The sequence below is a fragment of the Colobus angolensis genome, unplaced genomic scaffold (assembly GCF_000951035.1).
Source record: "Colobus angolensis palliatus isolate OR3802 unplaced genomic scaffold, Cang.pa_1.0 Scaffold7, whole genome shotgun sequence".
NCBI lineage: Eukaryota > Metazoa > Chordata > Mammalia > Primates > Cercopithecidae > Colobus > Colobus angolensis.
In genome coordinates, this window is record NW_012120709.1 from 24930182 (window position 1) to 24950568 (window position 20387).

Genomic DNA, 20387 nt, shown 5'->3' on the forward strand with positions numbered 1-20387 from the left:
GGAGGCGGAGCTTGCAGTGAGCTGAGATCAGGCCACTGCACTCCAGCCCGGGCGACAGAGCAAGACTCCATCTCAAAAAAAAATAAATAAATAAAATAAAATAAAATAAAATAAAGATGGAGTCTTGCCATGTTGCCCAGGCTGGTCTTGAACTCCTGGGGTCAAGCACTCCTCCTACCTTTTCCTCCCAAAGTGCTGGGATTACAGGCATGAGCCACTGAACCCAGCCCATTTCTTTTGAAGATTAATAACTTTTTATTACCTGTTGAATACTTTACCTGTTGATTATTACATGTATAGTTGCTTGAGCTGTCAGTCATTGTAGCATTTGGAGCATAAAATACATGTATTTAGCAATGTAGTCCCCTGGTAAGTGTTGGAAAATCCCCAGATGCCTTTGTGAAATGCATAGATTAGCAGGTTGTTCCATGAGTATAATTCAGGAAAAGAATGAATTAATCAGAAATTTGAAGGATCTGAAAATGGCCATCATATGACTTTTACAGTAGCTAAAAGAATAGCATATTTTGTACTATAGACAACTTACTCAATTCCTTTAAATATTTATTGTTTTATATTTTACCTATTATGGTAGGAAGACTATTGTACAGCCAATTTAGACACTTAGGTTCTTTGTAGCTAACTGTGAGATCTTGGGCCTCTTAGAGCTTCATTTTCTTCAAACACAGCAAGAACTACTATGTGAGGGGACTTCAAAAAAAACTCATGGAAAATACATATTATGAAAAAACTGCAGAATTTCAAAATTTTTTTATGTACCAAAATAAACTTGCACTAACTTGTCATAACATGTCTGAACAAGATGCAGTTTGAGGCACTAAGAAGGATAAGACATCAGTTTGAAACGAGCCCTATCAGAGCAGCATAAGTTCTGCTAAAATTGAAGCAAAAACAAACGTAAAATTTATGGTGAAGCTGAGTGAAAGAACAGTGAAATTACTGACGCTTTACGTAAAGTTTATGGGGACTGTGCCCCAAATAAATAATTGGATAGCATTTTAAGAAGGGACAAGATGATGTTGAAGATGAAGCCTGTAGCAGACTGTCCAGTTTGCAAGGAAAAAATTCATCTTGTTCCATGCAGTAATTGAAGAGGAATGATGATTAACAGCACAAATAATAGCCAGCACCATAGACATCTCAATTGGTTCAGCTTACACAGTTCTGACTGAAAAACTGAAGTTGGCTGGGCGTGGTGGCTCACGCCTGTTATCCCAGCACTTTCAGAGGCCAAAGTGGGTGGATCACCTGAGGTGAGGAGTTCCAGAACAGCCTGGCCAACATAACAAAACCCTGTCTCCACTAAAAATACAAAAATAGCCAGGTGTGGTGGTGCACGCCTGTAGTCCCAGCTACTTGGGAGGTTGAGGCAGGAGAATCACTTGAACCCAGGAGGTGGAGGTTGCAGTAAGCCAAGATTGTACCATTGCACTCCAGCCTGGGTGACAAGAGCGAAACTCTGTCTCAAAAACAAAAAAAAAAAAACTAAACTAAAGTTGAGCAGCTTTCTATCAAATGGGTACCAAAACCATTGCACCCAAATCAGCTGCAGACAAGTGTAGAGCATTCAGTGGAAATTTTAAACAAGTGGGAGCAAGATCCTAAAGCATGTGTTTGAAGAATTTTAACAGGAGATGAAACATGGCTTTACCAATACGATCCTGAAGACAAAGCATGATCAAAGTAGTGGCTACCAGGAGGTAGAAGTGGTCCAGTCAAAGCAAAAGCAGACTGTTTAAGAGCAAAGGTCAAGGCAACAGTTTTTTGGGGATGCTCAGGGCATTTTGCTTGTTGACTTTCTGGAGGACCAAAGAATGACAGCATTAGCTTATTTGAAAGTGTTTTTGAGAAAGTTAACCAAAGCTTTAGTAAAAAATACCCAGGAAAACTTCACCAGAGAGTCCTGCTCCATCATGATAATGTTCCTGCTCATTCCTCTCATCAAACAAGGGCAATTTTGTGAGAATTTTGATAAGAAGCCATTCAGTATCATTAAATATGCTGATTTGGCTCCTTGGCCTGTCTTGTTTCCCAATCTTAAAAATCTATGAAGGAAGCAGAGCCTCTAGGCTGAGGCAGGAGAATCGCTTGAACCCAGGAGACGGAGGTTGCAGTGAGCCAAGACTGTGCCACTGCACTACAGCTGAGTGACAGAGTGAGACTCCATCTTAAAATGAAAAAAAAAAAACAAAAAACTATGAAGGGCACCCATTTTTCTTCAGTTAATAATGTAAAAGAAACTGCATTAAAATGTTTCAATTCCCATGACCCCCAGTTCATGGGAATGGGCTAAATGGCTGGTATCATGGCTTACAAAAGTGTCTTGACCTTGGAGATTATGTTGAGAAATAAAATTTATATTTTTAATTTTTATCTTTTAATTCCATTTTTCCATGAACTTTTTGAAGTCCCCTCATATGTATGTTGCCTATAGCTTTCCAAGTGATTTCACATAAATTATTTATTCCTTACAATGCTCAAATAAAACATGAAATTGAGGGATAGATACAGTAAGTGAGTTGTCTAAGATTACATAGTCTGAGAGAACCAGACTGAGACCCTAAACCAACCCTTCTCTCCCCACATCGAGCACTGTCCTTACTGGCATCATGTATGAGAAGATTGGATTGGCTGTCTACATCTACATGTATATAATATCTACAATTACATTCTATGATTTTTTTATTTCTGTTTTGTTTTTTATAGCATCTGAAGTGATTTGCCATTGCCTATTTTATTTGCTTTTTCCACAAAATATACTTTAGGGTTGCTATTTTTAATGTCTTTTTTTTCCTGCCTGAAAGTACATTTTAAAAGTTAACAATATGGAATTTCATTATTGTGATAAGATTTTATATTAATTGTGCTGTTAGGAGTTTTGGCTTGTTTTGTTTTGTTTTGTTTTTGGTAACATTGTAGCCTACAGTGTAAACCCTGAAAATGATTCCAGAAATTTATTTGGGGTTAAGATTCACATGTCTTAGGTTAGTTATATACTAACTTATTTTAAGATGAAAAAAGAGAGATAATTTTTTTATTTTAAAATTATTTTTAGTTTTTTTTAGATTGGGAGGCCAATGTGGGAGGATCACTTGAGCCCAGAAGTTTGAGACCAGCCTGGGCAACATAGCGAGACCCCGTCTCTGTAAAAAATTTTACAATTAGCTAGGTGCTGGTACATGCCTGTAGTCCCAGCTGCCCAGGAGGCTAAGGCAGGAGCATTGCTAGAGCCCAGGAGTTTGAGGCTGCAGTGAGCCGTGATCACACCACTGCAGTCCAGCCTGAGTGACAGAGTGAGCACTGGCTAATTTTAAAATTTTCTGTAAAGACTCACTATGTTGGGTCTCACCATGTTGCCCAGGCTAGTCTTGAACTCCTGGCCTCAAACAGTCCTTCCAATCTTGGCCTCTCAAGGCGCTGGGATTAAGGTGTGAGCTACTGTGCTGGTCAGGAGAAAATTGTTTTATTTACAAATAATGTTCACAGTAATAATTTACTTTAAACTTTCTTAAAGTAAAAAGAACCGGCTGGGCACAGTGGCTCACACCTGTAATCCCAGCACTTTGGGAGGCTGAGGTGGGTGGATCACTTGAGGCCAGGAGTTCAAGACCAGCCTGGCCAACATTGCAAAAGCCCCATCTCTACTAAAAATATGAAATTAGCCAGGTGTGGTAGCACATGCCTGTAACTCCAGCTACTTGGGAGGCTGAGGCATGAGAATCTCTTGAACCTGGGAGGCAGAGGCTGCAGCAAGCTCTGAGGTGGCGCCATTGCACTCCAGCTTGGGTGACAGAGCAAGACTCTGTCTCAAAAAAACAAAAAACAAACAAAAAAACAACAGAAAAAGAACTTACGTGTAAGAATTTAAATTAGTGATGAAAGATGAAACTGTAAAAAGTACTCCAGTAAGCCAGGCATGGTGGTGCATGTATGTAGTCCCAACTACTCAGGAGGCTGAGGCAGGAGTATCACTTGAGACCAGGAATTAAAGACCAGCCCGAGCAAAATAGGTAATTTTTTTAAAAAAGTACTCTAGTCTGTGTTCCTTAAATTTAGGTTTCATACATTCTTAGAATTATAATACTTTTTCATGGCTGGGCATAGTGGTTCATGCCTGTAATCCCAGCTGTTTGGGAGGGTGAGGCGGGCAGATTACTTGAGGTCAGGAGTTTGAGACCAACCTGGCCAACATGGTAAAACACTATCTCTAATAAAAATACAAAAATTAGCTGGACATGGTGGCAAGGGCCTGTAGTCTTAGCTACTCAGGTGGCTGAGGCAAGAGAATCGCTTGAACCCAGGAGGCGGAGGTTGCAGTGAACTGAGATCGCGCCACTGCACTCCAGCCTGGGTGACAGAGCAAGACTCAAAAAAAAAAAATTATAATGCTTTTTCAGATGTCTTTGAAGAGGAGAATTTCAGCCTTGTTTTAGATAGTCCAATATGTTAATCTTAGCAATCTCAGAGCAAAAGCCTTTTTAGATGCCAGTAAGACTGTCTCTCAGTTGCCTAGTATGCAAAGACTGGGCCTTAAATGTTTTGCTCCTCTAAAGCATTTAAATTTAAGAGATGAACCTGCTAATTTGTCCTAAAAGTTACATATGTCTTTTAATATAGTCATGGCTGAAAAATGGCTAAGACGGTTAGCACCTGACTCTAGTTTTAAATTAACTGAGAAAATAATCCTTCAGAAAATTCATTGATGTTGTCCACATACCTGTGATCTTACCTCTTGAGAGGAAAATGTCAGTGCTTTTATCATTGGAACTCAGTTTGGGACTTACCACTAGAAACTGGAGGTTCCAGAATGTCTGTTCTTCATTCCTTATTTTGTTCTTGTTTTATATGGATTTTGTTTCCGGAATCTGAAATTCTATCATTCTGTGTCTCTCTCTGGAAAGAACTCAATCTCTGAATCATTGACTTTCTATTAATCAGTTTGTTTAAATAGACCATCTTTCTTGATAACTTGTGCAAAATAGGTTAAACAAATCCTTTTTTTTTTTTTTAAATAGAGCAGGTTAAAAATTAGAGGTAAGCAGAAGCTTTTGCTTTTTGTCTTTTCCAACTATAACTGAAAATAGGATGTTTCCCTAAGTTTTAGTAAAGGATTTCATTCTGTATGTGGTCAATTCATGATCCCTTTCACAAACACTGCTGCCCACCATTAAGTCTCTTATCACAGGCATTTTTAAAATTATACCATAAAATGCATGTTGAGACTCTCTGGATCTCAAATGTACAGAAATCACATCTAAATGTCAATTCCTGAGTTAAGGAACTGACAATTATGGCACTTTCAGTCTCTATTAATATTTAGAAGGCAAGAGATTATTATATTGTTTATGTTACTCCTTATGTGTCTATAGACTTAAATACTTGTTGAAAAGCATTTGTTGTATTGGGGCTGTATGTTTCTGCCATTATACTTATTTGCTTACCTGATTTAAAGTTGTCCTTTAATTGTTTTGGGCTGTATCTATAGTTTGAAATTTAGGACTATCCTCTGTGTACTATGCACCAAAGATGACATTTCAATGCATTGTTCAGTTACTACACAGCTCCTATTTGTCTATAATAAAGCTGTATGACTGGGTCCATTTATTTCTATATTAGTTATTTTATAGTATCCATTTGAATGATGATAATTAATATAAAAAGGCAAATTTTCCAAATTCATTTGTGTCTCCTCCGGGCATTTCTTTGGGATGTGTTTGTATGCACGTTTTTGCTTCTGATTTTAAAATAATTTTCCTTTGTTGTAGGATGAGCAATTCTTAGGTTTTGGCTCAGATGAAGAAGTCAGAGTGCGAAGTCCCACAAGGTCTCCTTCAGGTACGGCCAATTTAGTGCATGGTGCCTTTAAGTTTTGTTTGTTAGGAGATTGTGGCTTCCCCTTGCCTTCTTTGCATGTAAAGGATGCTCTACGATACTGGGGTTAGGAAATGGCTTATGAGCTAGACTTCTTTATGGGACTCTTCTCTGTCAGGCCACATTGGGCTTATTCTTTCTCTCTGGGAACAACTTGGGGCATGGGAAGTAGGTTTCTACAGAATTACTGGGAAATCTGGTAGGCAAACTGAAGGTAACCTACTAAAAGCATCCTCAGATTTACACATTTTGTGTTATGTGGTAGTGTATATGTCTTTGGGAATAATTTGGCCATTATTTCTTTCAGATTAAATTTGGTCTACTGTTGTCAAAGAACCAAAAACAAAATATTGGCATTATGTGAAACATTTTTACCTGATTCTTGAAAGGCTGTATTAAAATAAAAAAAATGGAAAATTAGCAATATTTGTCATCATTCTCACCAACAAAATATCTAGAATATCTTGAAATTCTAGACTTACAAGCAGTTTCCTAAGAGAAGACCCTCAATGGAAATAACATTTAATGGCTTGCAGAATTCAGTTCTATATAGGAGAAAGCTATGCATCTTTTGATGAAAATGCATTCCTTATCTGTGCTGCCATTCTAACTTTATATATGGTTTTCTTTGATTTTATGTGGATAGACACTCCAGCTAAATATGATATTGTTAGCTGTTTCTGCTTTTTGACATTGACTTAGCTTGTGATATGTGCTAGCATTAGGGTCTCACTTAAGAGTCATCATATATTATCATGTAATTCAAACATCCAAGTTGACAGTTTTCTTAAATAGGGGTGGTATTGCCATTCTAGTTGGGGGGAGTTGGGCAGTAGTGTCCCAGTATCTGTGCTATTCAGACAGTAACAGTGTTCTCTTGAACATGTGATGAAGTCTTAAAACTTCATATAAGAAAGGAATTTGAGAGATCATCAGGGTTTTTTTTGTGTTTATAGATGACAAAATGAGGTCCATAAAATATATGAGTAATGATTTATAACCAGTTTGAGAGTTCTTTGGATTTGTTGTGGATCAGGGAAGTTAGCAGCAGTGCTGGGACTCTTCTCTGTTCTGCTGCTTCTACTTGTCTACCAAAAGCATTTTTTTAAAAAGTAGGATAGAAGAGGTTTTCAGAATTGATAAAGCCCTGTGATTGGCCAGGTTCAAGTCTACCACAATGTTAAGGAATTGTTTGATGTATTTCCGGGCAGGAGTTGTTTTGTTTGTTTGTTGTTCTTGTTTTTGAAACAGAGTCTCACTCTGTCACCCAGACTCCGGGCAGGAGTTTTATTTTGTTAATTCACAACTTTTTCATGATAGTTTCCTCTTAAGTTTTTTTTTCTTGACTACCAGTCTACCTTGAATGTTGTCTTCTTTTCTAAGAAACCATCTCGATATGTTTCATTATTTGAGAAATGAAACATGGTTTCTCTGCTGTCTCCTAGTTTATTACCTTTGTTGTAATTAGAATATGTTGAGAAAGGAGCTGTGAATCCTTAGTCTATTAAAGGAACTCTCATAAATTAATTGATGAGGAATGCATTTATATTTAGAAATCTCAACAATAAAATCTTTGTTGACTTCTGTTCTGTTAGAAAGTAGTTCCATTGTAAAAATGTTCATCATAATGGCATAAATCTCTTTTGGTGCCTATTAAGGGAAGTTTTAATCTCAGAAGAATGTTATCAAGAGGGAAGAGAAGATTTGATAAAATAGCCAACTGTTACTACTTTTTAAAATGTAGACTTATACAAGGTGTTTTAAAAACAGTCTTGTTTTCTTGAATGGCTTGAAAAGTAGCAAACAGCTTATTTATACATTGGAAAATTCCTTTTATTTAGAACAGAACTTTGATTTATTAAGTTGTCACTTTGCTGTTTACATCAGTTAAGGTTAAATCTTTTTGCAACTTGAGACTAACTAGCTCAAGAACCTCTAGGCAGGGGAGTAGATTTAGTAGACACATCATTACGTTACTTCACTGATTAGTTCACATGCCACTGAGTTCAGTGATCTTATTCTGATGTGTCATGAATGAACATTTTTCTATTCAGTAAAACTTTTCTTAGTCTACTTTGGGAAAATAGATTGAAATATGGTACTCTGAACTGCCCAGGGAGTTGGTATGTTGATGATTGAAGAGCAGCGTGTTCAAATTTGTTCAGAGACAGAATTCTGAATTGAAAAGATGGGATGACTGACTAGAAGCATGTTCTTAAATGTTAATCTTGGTGGCTAGGATATGGCAAGGAAGTTCAGATTTTTTTTCTTTACAATTCCTTTGAATTCAGAAAAAACCTTCTTGCTCATCTAAAATTGTAGGAAAATCAGTTTTGTGGATTAATTGTTCAGTGGAAAACTCTTAATTATCTTTTTGTATCAAAAAAGTAAATATTCTTTCAGGTGGCATGTTATTTGCTGACTTCTTTGAGGCAAATTTTGGGTGAAAAGAAACTAAGCACAATTAAGATATTTGATTGACTCATTAGACTCAAGTTGAACTCAGTACAAAATGGCCAGTGCTAAGTTATATTCAGATTAGTTAAAACCTAAACTACACAGCTAAATATATGCTCTTCATTGTTTAATTTCTATACACAGTTAAAACTAGTCCTCGAAAACCTCGTGGGAGACCTAGAAGTGGCTCTGACCGAAATTCAGCTATCCTCTCAGATCCATCTGTGTTTTCCCCTCTAAATAAATCAGAGACCAAATCTGGAGATAAGATCAAGAAGAAAGATTCTAAAAGTATAGAAAAGAAGAGAGGAAGACCTCCCACCTTCCCTGGAGTAAAAATCAAAATAACACATGGAAAGGACATTTCAGAGTTACCAAAGGGAAACAAAGAAGATAACCTGAAAAAAATTAAAAGGACACCTTCTGCTACGTTTCAGCAAGCCACAAAGATTAAAAAATTAAGAGCAGGTAAACTGTCTCCTCTCAAGTCTAAGTTTAAGACAGGGAAGCTTCAAATAGGAAGGAAGGGGGTACAGATTGTACGACGGAGAGGAAGGCCACCGTCAACAGAAAGGATAAAGACCCCTTCGGGTCTCCTCATTAATTCTGAACTGGAAAAGCCCCAGAAAGTCCGGAAAGACAAGGAAGGAACACCTCCACTTACAAAAGAAGATAAGACAGTTGTCAGACAAAGCCCTCGAAGGATTAAGCCAGTTAGGATTATTCCTTCTTCAAAAAGGACAGATGCAACCATTGCTAAGCAACTCTTGCAGAGGGCAAAAAAGGGGGCTCAAAAGAAAATTGAAAAAGAAGCAGCTCAGCTGCAGGGAAGAAAGGTGAAGACACAGGTCAAAAATATTCGACAGTTCATCATGCCTGTTGTCAGTGCTATCTCCTCGCGGATCATTAAGACCCCTCGGCGGTTTATAGAGGATGAGGATTATGACCCTCCAATTAAAATTGCCCGATTAGAGTCTACACCGAATAGTAGATTCAGTGCCCCGTCCTGTGGATCTTCTGAAAAATCAAGTGCAGCTTCTCAGCACTCCTCTCAAATGTCTTCAGACTCCTCCCGATCTAGTAGCCCCAGTGTTGATACCTCCACAGACTCTCAGGCTTCTGAGGAGATTCAGGTACTTCCTGAGGAGCGGAGCGATACCCCTGAAGTTCATACTCCACTGCCCATTTCCCAGTCCCCAGAAAATGAGAGTAATGATAGGAGAAGCAGAAGGTATTCAGTGTCGGAGAGAAGTTTCGGATCTAGAACGACGAAAAAATTATCAACTCTACAAAGTGCCCCCCAGCAGCAGACCTCCTCGTCTCCACCTCCACCTCTGCTGACTCCACCCCCACCACTGCAGCCAGCCTCCAGTATCTCTGACCACACACCTTGGCTTATGCCTCCAACAATCCCCTTAGCATCACCATTTTTGCCTGCTTCCACTGCTCCTATGCAAGGGAAGCGAAAATCTATTTTGCGAGAACCGACATTTAGGTGGACTTCTTTAAAGCATTCTAGGTCAGAGCCACAATACTTTTCCTCAGCAAAGTATGCCAAAGAAGGTCTTATTCGCAAACCAATATTTGATAATTTCCGACCCCCTCCGCTAACTCCTGAGGACGTTGGCTTTGCGTCTGGTTTTTCTGCATCTGGTACTGCTACTTCAGCCCGATTGTTTTCGCCACTCCATTCTGGAACAAGGTTTGATATGCACAAAAGGAGCCCTCTTCTGAGAGCTCCAAGATTTACTCCAAGTGAGGCTCACTCTAGAATATTTGAGTCTGTAACCTTGCCTAGTAATCGAACTTCTGCTGGAACATCTTCTTCAGGAGTATCCAATAGAAAAAGGAAAAGAAAAGTGTTTAGTCCTATTCGATCTGAACCAAGATCTCCTTCTCACTCCATGAGGACGAGAAGTGGAAGGCTTAGTACTTCTGAGCTGTCACCTCTCACTCCCCCGTCTTCTGTCTCTTCCTCGTTAAGCATTTCTGTTAGTCCTCTTGCCACTAGTGCCTTAAACCCAACTTTTACTTTTCCTTCTCATTCCCTGACTCAGTCTGGGGAATCTGCAGAGAAAAATCAGAGACCAAGGAAGCAGACTAGTGCTCCGCCAGAGCCATTTTCATCAAGTAGTCCTACTCCTCTCTTCCCTTGGTTTACCCCAGGCTCTCAGACTGAAAGAGGGAGAAATAAAGACAAGGCCCCTGAGGAGCTGTCCAAAGATCGAGATGCTGACAAGAGCGTGGAGAAGGACAAGAGTAGAGAGAGAGACCGGGAAAGAGAAAAGGAGAATAAGCGGGAGTCAAGGAAAGAGAAAAGGAAAAAGGGATCAGAAATTCAGAGTAGTTCTGCTTTGTATCCTGTGGGTAGGGTTTCCAAAGAGAAGGTTGTTGGTGAAGATGTTGCCACTTCATCTTCTGCCAAAAAAGCAACAGGGCGGAAGAAGTCTTCATCACATGATTCTGGGACTGATATTACTTCTGTGACTCTTGGGGATACAGCAGCTGTCAAAACCAAAATACTTATAAAGAAAGGGAGAGGAAATCTGGAAAAAAACAACTTGGACCTCGGCCCAACTGCCCCATCCCTGGAGAAGGAGAAAACCCTCTGCCTTTCCACTCCTTCATCTAGCACTGTTAAACATTCCACTTCCTCCATAGGCTCCATGTTGGCTCAGGCAGACAAGCTTCCAATGACTGACAAGAGGGTTGCCAGCCTCCTAAAAAAGGCCAAAGCTCAGCTCTGCAAGATTGAGAAGAGTAAGAGTCTTAAACAAACTGACCAGCCCAAAGCACAGGTACTCTTTTCCACCTTGCCTATTAAAACTAACAGTTTATTGAGCCCTTTCTGTGGACAAGTTTTAGGCTAAGTGGTTCAGTTATATCCAGTTATGAGAACCAAGAAAAGTATGGTGGAGGCAGTGGTATTTGCAGTAGTCCTTCAAGGACCAGTAAGATTTTGATAGGTAGAAAATGGCAGGACATAACATTCTAAGTAGAGGGAACAGTGTGGGTAAAAATGGAAAAGTAAGAAACATATTTGAGGAATATTGGATAGCTGGATTGGGACCTGTGGAAAATTGGTGAACTAAGGCTGAATGAACTAAGGTTGGGACTTAGATAACTTAAACAACTCAGAGGATACTGAGTTGTTTGTACCTTATAGGTTTGATGTAATTAAACCTGGGACTTAATTTTAAAGGTACATTTTAATAGTCAAGTTGTTTTACTATCCCCGATAGAATAGAAAACTGGAGGGGAGCATTCTCTTCCTCTGAGTAGTGAAGGATTAGAGCAATAGAGAATATGTTTTTGCAGAATACAAATGAGAAGTACTGGCCGGGTGCCATGGTTCATGCCTGTAATCCCACCACTTTGGAAGGCCAAGGTGGGCAGATCACTTGAGGTCAGGAGTTTGAGACCAGCCTGGCCTGGCCAATATGGTGAAACCTCATCTCTACTAAAAAAAAAAAAAAAAAAAAATAGTTGGTGATGCATGCCTCTATTCCCAGCTACTCGGGAGATTGAGGCAAGAGAATCACTTGAACCTGGGAGGCAGAGATAGCAGTGAGCTGAGATCCCGCCACTGCACTCAAGCCTGGGCCAATAGAGTAAGACTCTGTCTCAAAATAAATAAATAAACAGATTAGAAGCACTTAGCCTTAGGCCATGGAACAGGAAAGCTATAGAATTCAGTTAGTTAACAGGATGCCAAACAGATTTTTACAAAGACCAGCATTTTTGTTTGTTTTTTTATTGTTTTGTTTGTTTATTTGTTTAACAAAGTAAGCTAGTCACTGGCCTTTTCTGAGAAGTGTTGCTGATCTTTAGGGTCTTTTGAAAAGACTGTCATGTAATAGATGCCTATTTATGCCAGCATATCAAGTTAGATTAAGATGGCCATAAACTTAGATTTGTAATGTTATTCAGGGCCAGGTGCAGTGGCTCACGCCTGTAATCCCAGCACTTTGGGAGGCCGAGGCAGGCGGATCACCTGAGGTCAGGAGATCGAGACCATCCTGGCTAACATGGTGAACCCCTGTCTCTACTAAAGATACAAAAACTTAGCCAGACATGGTGGCGCGTGCCCATAGTACCAGCTACTCGGGAGACTGAGGCAGGAGAATCGCTTGAACCTGGGAGGCAGGTTGCAATGAGCCGAGATTGCGGCACTGCACTCCAGCCTGGGTAACAGAGTGAGACTTTGTCTCAAAAAAATAAATAAATAAAATTAATATTATTCAACCTAGGGCCATAGTTACATTTAGTAATTCTGCCAGTTGAGAATTGTAGCAGGAATATAATGGGACTTATTTTTAACACCATGTTGGATGTTTTTTGTGATAGGAGCAGTGGCTCTTTAAAATCTGAGACATTTCTGTTGTAGCCTTTTATACTTCCTTTTTTTTTTGAGACGGAGTTTCACTCTTGTTGCCCGGGCTGGAGTACAATGGCGTGATCTCAGCTCACTGCAACCTCCGCCTTCCAGGTTCAAGCAATTCTGCCTCAGCCTCCCGAGTAGCTGGGATTACGGGCATGCGCCGCCACACCCGGCTAATTTTGTATTTTTAGTAGAGACAGAGTTTCTCCATGTTGGTCAGGCTGATCTCAAACTCCCGACCTCAGGTGATCCGCCTGCCTCGGCCTCCCAAAGTGCTGGAATTGCAGGCGTGAGCCACTGCGCCCAGCCTATACTTTCATTTATAAGTTATTTCACTCCTACTTCTCTGTTGATCAAGGAAATATAAGAAATAGTTTTTGGTTAGATAAGCTATATTTATACCACACTGAACTTTTTGGTAATATAGACTGGCAGCTTGAATTTTGAGGGGAATTTAAAATAGTAGTGTAATTGGGAATAGAAGCTTAGTTGTTTGTTTGTTTTTAAGATAGGGTCTCACTCTGTCACCCAAGGTGGCTCAAGTGATCCTCTTGTCCCAGCCTCCTAAGTAGCTAGAACTACAGGTGTGTATTACCACGCCCAGCCAATTTTTAAATTTTGGGTAGAGATGGGTTCTCGCTGTGTTGCTGCCCATACTGGTCTTGAACTCCTGGCCTCAAATGATCTTCCCACCTCAAGCTGTTTTTTATTTTTTGATTAGAGACCTTTTTTTGTGCTGCCAATTAGGATCCGGTAATAGTTGATTTCTGTTTTGATGTGATTTATCAGCTGGGAATAATTAGAGTTGTATGTTTTGATTCTAAGTCGTCATGAAATTGATCAAGTATACTTGGCTTCGTTCAGTTATAATTTCAACATGTATGGTTGTTACTGTTTTTGGATTGCCTCATATTCAGGGTCAAGAAAGTGACTCATCAGAGACCTCTGTGCGAGGACCCCGGATTAAACATGTCTGCAGAAGAGCAGCTGTTGCCCTTGGCCGAAAACGAGCTGTGTTTCCTGATGACATGCCCACCCTGAGTGCCTTACCATGGGAAGAACGAGAAAAGATTTTGTCTTCCATGGGGAATGATGGTAGGTCAGGAAGGTCAGCTTGGAGTCGGAACAGGCTTTTGATTTGTTTGTTGATTATTCTGGGGATGCCCAGTAGGCTCTTCATAGTTAGTCTGGGTCCTCTGAAAAACAGATGGCAAGAGGGGATTAAAAACATGAGAATTTTATTAAAGGAAATGCCTGAGAAGGAAAACGGGGAGGTAGCCAGGGAAGGCTGGGAGAGCTGTCAGACTGTGATGCCCGTCTCACCCCCATGAAGGAGAAGGGGAAGGAAGGCTAGAATCTTCCTAGACTGCTGTGCAGGTAAGAAAGGTTTAGAAAGCTGTCAAGGTGTCTTTGAGAAAAAGTGGACTGTCAGGGGAGTCTTGTGTCTCTCGGGAGCAGGTGGAGGAGTGACTCCTCCACTGAGTCACTGCCTGAAAGCCCGTGGTAAGTGTGGCCTCTGCACCACTCGATTTCAGAGCACAGAAGCGGGGGCCCAGATCGGTTGTACTTTCTGTAGTTGGAGGTCTAGGAGGCAGGTCATGGCTGCCATACAGTTCTTAAGTGCAGAGTAGCCACTCAAAACGAATTTAGAGGTTTGAAGAATCCTTAGAATCATTTGGTTTCTATTCTTGATTTTAGATTAGACTGTTTTGTTTTCAGTATTTGGAATTTTGCTTTCATCGAGACGCAAGTTGTTGGCTTTTTTTTTTTTTTTTGAGACGGAGTCTCGTTGTGTCGCCCAACCTGGAGTACAGGGGCACGATCTCAGCTCACTGTAGCCTCCACTTCCTGGGTTCAAGCGATTCTCCTGCGTCAGCCTCCTGAGTATCTAGGATTACAGGCATGTGCCACCATGCCCAGCTAATTTTTGTATTTTTAGTGGAGAGGGGTTTTGCTATGTTGGCCAGGCTGGTCTCAAACCCCTGACCTCAGGCGATCTGCCTGGCTCAGCCTCCCAAAGTGCTAGGATTACAGACATGAGCCACTGTGCCCAGCCAAGTTATTGGCATTTTTACACATTTAAATAACTATTTTAAATAGATTCTGAGTTCTGTATATAAATATTTTAATATATTTTATTTTTGGAGTACCAATTAAAACAAGGTTTGAAGGTAGCTAATGATAGAAGGGGATTTTTGAGAACCTCTCCTTCTACTCCCAAGAAGGGATTCAGTACTCCCTTGGAACTAATGCCGCATTTCTTTAACAGACAAGTCATCAATTGCTGGCTCAGAAGATGCTGAACCTCTTGCTCCACCCATCAAACCAATTAAACCTGTCACTAGAAATAAGGCACCCCAGGAACCTCCAGTAAAGAAAGGACGGCGATCGAGGCGGTGTGGGCAGTGTCCCGGCTGCCAGGTGCCTGAGGACTGTGGTGTTTGTACTAATTGCTTAGATAAGCCCAAGTTTGGTGGTCGCAATATAAAGAAGCAGTGCTGCAAGTAAGTGGGTGTTTCACTCTGAGATGTTGACCTCTCAACCTTAAAGTTGCTTATTTATCCCTAGTTTGTTGCAGAGATGCATCAGGACACTGAATGTGGTTGTAATTGAGTTGCAAGACTTATTACAGTTAGATTTTGTGGTGTGGGCTGTTCTTAAATAAGAAATACTCTGGGGCCATGCTGTCATTAATAGAATGTTCTGCAACAATGGAAATGTTCTATTGGAATAGTAGACAACAATAATGGAAATGTTTAGTTCAGTGTGGCAGCCGTTAGCCACATGTGGCTGTTGAGTGCTTGACATGTGACTAGTGTGACTGAGGAACTACATTGTTTATTTCGTTTAACTTTAGCCATGTGTAACTAATGGCTACCATATCAGACTGTAGCTCTGGAGGATTCCTACTTAAAACCTGACAACTTTATGAAATTATGTTGACCCAACAAAATTATGACAATTCAGGAAACGTTGGAGATACACTGCATAAATATCTGTGCTTTCCGACTGTCTCTTAGAATATTTTTATGCACATGGAATTTTTTTTTTAAGAGACAGGGTCTTGCTCTGATGCCCAGGCTGGAGTGCAGTGGCATGATCATAGCTCACTGCCAATGTTGAACTCCTAGGCTCCAGTGATCCTCCTGCCTTGGCCTCTCAAAGTACTGGGATTACAGGCATGAGCCACAGTGCTTGGCTTCATATGAAATTTCTGGGTTTTTTTTTTTTTTTTTTTTTGAGACGGAGTTTCGCTCTTTTTGCCCAGGCTGGAGTGCAGTGGCGCGATCTCAGCTCACCGCAACCTCCGCCTCCCGGGTTCAAGCGATTCTCCTGCCTCAGCCTCTCGAGTAGCTGGGATTACAAGCATGTGCCACCATGCCTGGCTAATTTTTGTATTTTTAGTAGAGAGGGGGTTTCTCCATGTTGGTCAGGCTGGTCTTGAACTCCCGACCTCAGGTGATCCACCCGCCACGGCCTCCCAAAGTGCTGGGATTACAGGCGTGAGCCACCACACCCGGCTGAAATTTCTGTTTTTAAGAAGTTTTGTTTTAATTTGTGTGGGTACATAGTAGGTATATACATTTATGGTATATATAAGATGTTTTGATACAGGCATGCAATGCATCATAATCATATCATGCAAAATGGGGTATCCATTCCCTTAAGCATTTATCCTTTGTATTACAAACAGTCCGGTTATACTCTTTCAGTCATTTTTAAATGTACAATTAAATTATTATTGACTATAATCATCCTGTTGTGCTATCAAATGCTAAGTCTTATTCATTCTTTCTACTTATTTTTTTATACCCATTAGCCATCCCCTAATATGGAATTTTTTATGTTGAAATTTTTATTACTCTACTTTTTCTCCTCTTTTTTAGTCAGTTTGTGGATATACTTTTTGCCATCTGGGATACTTTATTTAAAGTAGATCAAGATAGTAGCATAAACAGAAATTTTGGTGATTGAGCATCTTGTAAATTACCTGGCACAAATAATAGGTATCAATAGATATTTGCTGAATGAGTGAGTGACATGAAAGTGAGAAATGCTACATTATTGGGAGAAATGCTGCATTATTTACTTCAGGGGAGATAATTTCTAGGAGACACGCAGTAGTTCTGTGCTTTGGTTTGGTCTGACCTTAAGCAAGAATCTTGTCTCAGTCTCATTAGTGGAAAGAAGTAAAGTACTTTACAGATCACAAAAAAGTACATGATAGCAAGATAAAGTTGTGCTAAATTTAAGAATTAAAGTGGATTCAGTGCAATTGTAGACTTCAGATTACATTAGAATTTTATTAAATCTAAATTTAGGGGTGAAGTATATATCAAAGCCACCAGATTTAATTATAGCATTGTAGCGGTAGACAAAGGAGTTGTTTGATAATTTTAGTCTGTTTTGTGTTAAGATTACTTGATGAATATTAACCTCATAAGAGAGTAGGACTGATGCGACTACAAGAAATACTGACTGATCACTTTGTGTGTGGTGCTAGTCAGTGTTGGATTACAAGAAATTTGAGTCCCATTTCAAAAATAATTTGATATTTGCTCCTTTTAGATCCTAAAGGTAGGTGAATCAGGGGATTCAAAGGCTCAAATTTAATCTGAGTAATGAGTAGTCCGTTTTTCAGCTATAAAAATGTGAACCTGAATAAAGATTCACTGATTGTTGCAGGCAAAATGAACACTTGTTTCAGTGCTTCTCTTCTAAATTTAATTTGTTTCATGATTTAATCCTTGTTTTCCTAGGATGAGAAAATGTCAGAATCTACAGTGGATGCCTTCCAAAGCCTACCTGCAGAAGCAAGCTAAAGGTAGTGTTGTTAAAAAGGTCTTCCCCCAAATGCTTCTTGCTTAAATGCTGTGTAGTTGTATACATCCAGTAGAAGAGAATACCTTTTTTTTTTTAAGTGCAACTCTTTCGCAGGGAGTAGATTATTGAAGCTAAGTAATAGGTACATGGGGGTTGATTGGACTATTTCCTGTATTGGGGGTATTTTTTAAATTTTCCATAATAAATTTTTAAGATTTATATAAAAATTATAGTTAATTCTATTTCCTAGAGCAATTAAAGTATACCTATTTCACCTGATCAACTTGGCATTAACTTTCTTTAGCCTTTCAATGCTAACTTTTAGCTGCAGGAAACTGAGAATGTTGTGTCACATTTCTACGCTTCTATTTTTTAAATGTATTTTTTTAACTTATTTTTAATTTTTGTGGATACATAGCAGGTGTATTTATTTACTTATTTATTTTTTTGAGACAGAGTCTCACTCTGTCTTTCAGGCTGGGGTGCAGTAGCATGATTATGACTCACTGTAGCTTCGACCTCCCAGACTGAAGCCATCCTCCCACCTCAGCTTCCCTAGTAGCTGGGACTACAGGTGCGCACCACTATGCCTGGCTAATTTTTGTAATTTTCGTTTGCAGAGACAGGATTTTGCCATGTTGCTCAGGCTGGTCTTGAACTCCTGGGCTCAAGCGATCCTCTCGCCTTGGCCTCCCAAAGTGCTGGAATTACAGGCATGAGCCACCACTGCACCTGGCCAGCAGGTGTATTAATTTATGGGGGTACATGAGATATGTTGATACAGGCATACAATGGGTAATAATCACATCAGGGTACATGGGATGTCCATTACCTCAAGCATTTATCCTTTGTGTTACAAACAGTCTAATTATACTCTTATAATTATTTTTAAGGGTACAGTAAATTATTGCTGACTGTAATTACCCTGTTGTACTATCAAAAACTAGATCTTATTCACTTCTATCTAGCTATACTTTTGTACCCATTAACCATCCCCACTTTCCCCCTCAACCTCACTACCCTTCTCAGCCTCTCATAACCATCATTCTCTCTCTCTCTCTATCTCCATCATTTCAATTGTTTTAATTTTTAGCTCCCACAAATGAGTGCGAACATGTGATGTTTGTCTCTCTGTGCCTGGCTTATTTCACTTAACATAATGTCCTCTAGTTCCATCCATGTTGTTTCAGATGATAGGATCTCATTCTTTTTTGTGGCTGAATAGTACTCCATTGTGGATATGTACCACATTTTCTTCATCCATTCATCTGTTAATGGACGCTTAGATTGCTTTCAAATCTTGGCTGTCATGAATATTGCTGCAGTAAACATGAGAGTGCAGATATCTCTTTGATATACTGATTTCCTTTTTTTGGTATATACCTAGCTATGGGATTGCTGGATCATATGGTGGCTCTGTAATTCTATTTTAAATAAAATTATTCTCACTTATAGACAGATGATGTTGTTGTTTTTCCCCCAGCTGTGAAAAAGAAAGAAAAAAAGTCTAAGACCAGTGAAAAGAAAGAGAGCAAAGAGAGCAGTGTTGTGAAGAACGTGGTGGACTCTAGTCAGAAACCTACCCCATCAGCAAGAGAGGATCCTGCCCCAAAGAAAAGCAGTAGTGAGCCTCCTCCACGAAAGCCCGTCGAGGAAAAGAGTGAAGAAGGGAATGTCTCGGCGCCTGGGCCTGAATCCAAACAGGCCACCATTCCAGCTTCTAGGAAGTCAAGCAAGCAGGTCTCCCAGCCAGCACCAGTCATCCCCCCTCAGCCACCTACTACAGGACCGCCAAGAAAAGAAGTTCCCAAAACCACTCCTAGTGAGCCCAAGAAAAAGCAGCCTCCACCACCAGAATCAGGTGAGTACGGAGGGCAAGAAGGAATTGCTGAACCACAAGTACTAACAAAAAAGCACTGATGTCTCAAACAGCATTTGAAAGCAGGAAATGTATGATTTTAAGTCTTCAGTTCAAGAAAATCAGCTCTCTTTCTAACTATTATGTATAATAATAAACAAAAAACCAGGTAAATTGGAGATATTGTTTTAATTTCCTGTTCGAAGCCTAGAGTTTAAATAGTTTTTTTTTTTTTTTCTAATGCCCCTTTCTTCACAGGTCAGTCAGTATTAAAGTAGTCGTTGCCAGCATCTGACTGCAATTTATTCTGAATTTTTTAGGTCCAGAGCAGAGCAAACAGAAAAAAGTGGCTCCCCGCCCAAGTATCCCTGTAAAACAAAAACCAAAAGAAAAGGTGAGGAGAGATTTGTTTCTCTGCCATTTCTCAGGGATGTATTCTATTTTGTAGGGAAAAAGCCTTATCCTTGACTTCTATGTATATGGCAGTGGAATTCCTTAAAATTAAGAAACTTGAAGTTTAGGCTTTTAGCTGGGCACAGTGGCTCACGCCGGTAATCCCAACACTTAATGAGGCTGAGGTGGGAAGATTGCTTGAGGCCAGCAGTTCAAGACCAACCTGGGCAACATAGCAAGACCCTGTCTTTATTTAAACAAAAAAAAAAAAAGAAGAAGTTAGCCAGGCATGGTGGCACTTGCCTGTAGTCCCAGGTACTCAGGAGGCTGAGACAGAAGGATCGTCTTGAGCCCAGGAATTTGAGACTATAGTGAGCTATGATTGTACCATTGCAGTCTAGCCTGGGTGACAAAGCAAAACACTGTCTCCAAAAAGAAAAGTTTGGACTTGGCAAGGCACGGTGGCTCACGCCTGTGATCCCAGCACTTTGGGAAGCCGAAGTGGGCAGATCACTTGAGGTCAAGAGTTTGAGACCAGCCTGGCCAACATGGTGAAACCCTGTCTCTACTAAAAATACAAAA

General features: G+C 40.0%; 1 protein-coding gene across 1 annotated transcript in view; it reads left to right on the plus strand.

Moving 5' to 3' along the window:
• The window catches only part of KMT2A (lysine (K)-specific methyltransferase 2A), a 95412-nt gene that overhangs the window by 30755 nt on the left and 44270 nt on the right, over positions 1-20387 (plus strand). The window contains exons 6-12 of the mRNA XM_011927037.1: positions 5787-5856; positions 8494-11147; positions 13648-13825; positions 15000-15234; positions 17491-17555; positions 19038-19415; positions 19733-19806. Coding sequence (XP_011782427.1) covers positions 5787-5856; positions 8494-11147; positions 13648-13825; positions 15000-15234; positions 17491-17555; positions 19038-19415; positions 19733-19806 — 3654 coding nt within the window. The remainder of the gene's footprint in view (positions 1-5786; positions 5857-8493; positions 11148-13647; positions 13826-14999; positions 15235-17490; positions 17556-19037; positions 19416-19732; positions 19807-20387) is intronic.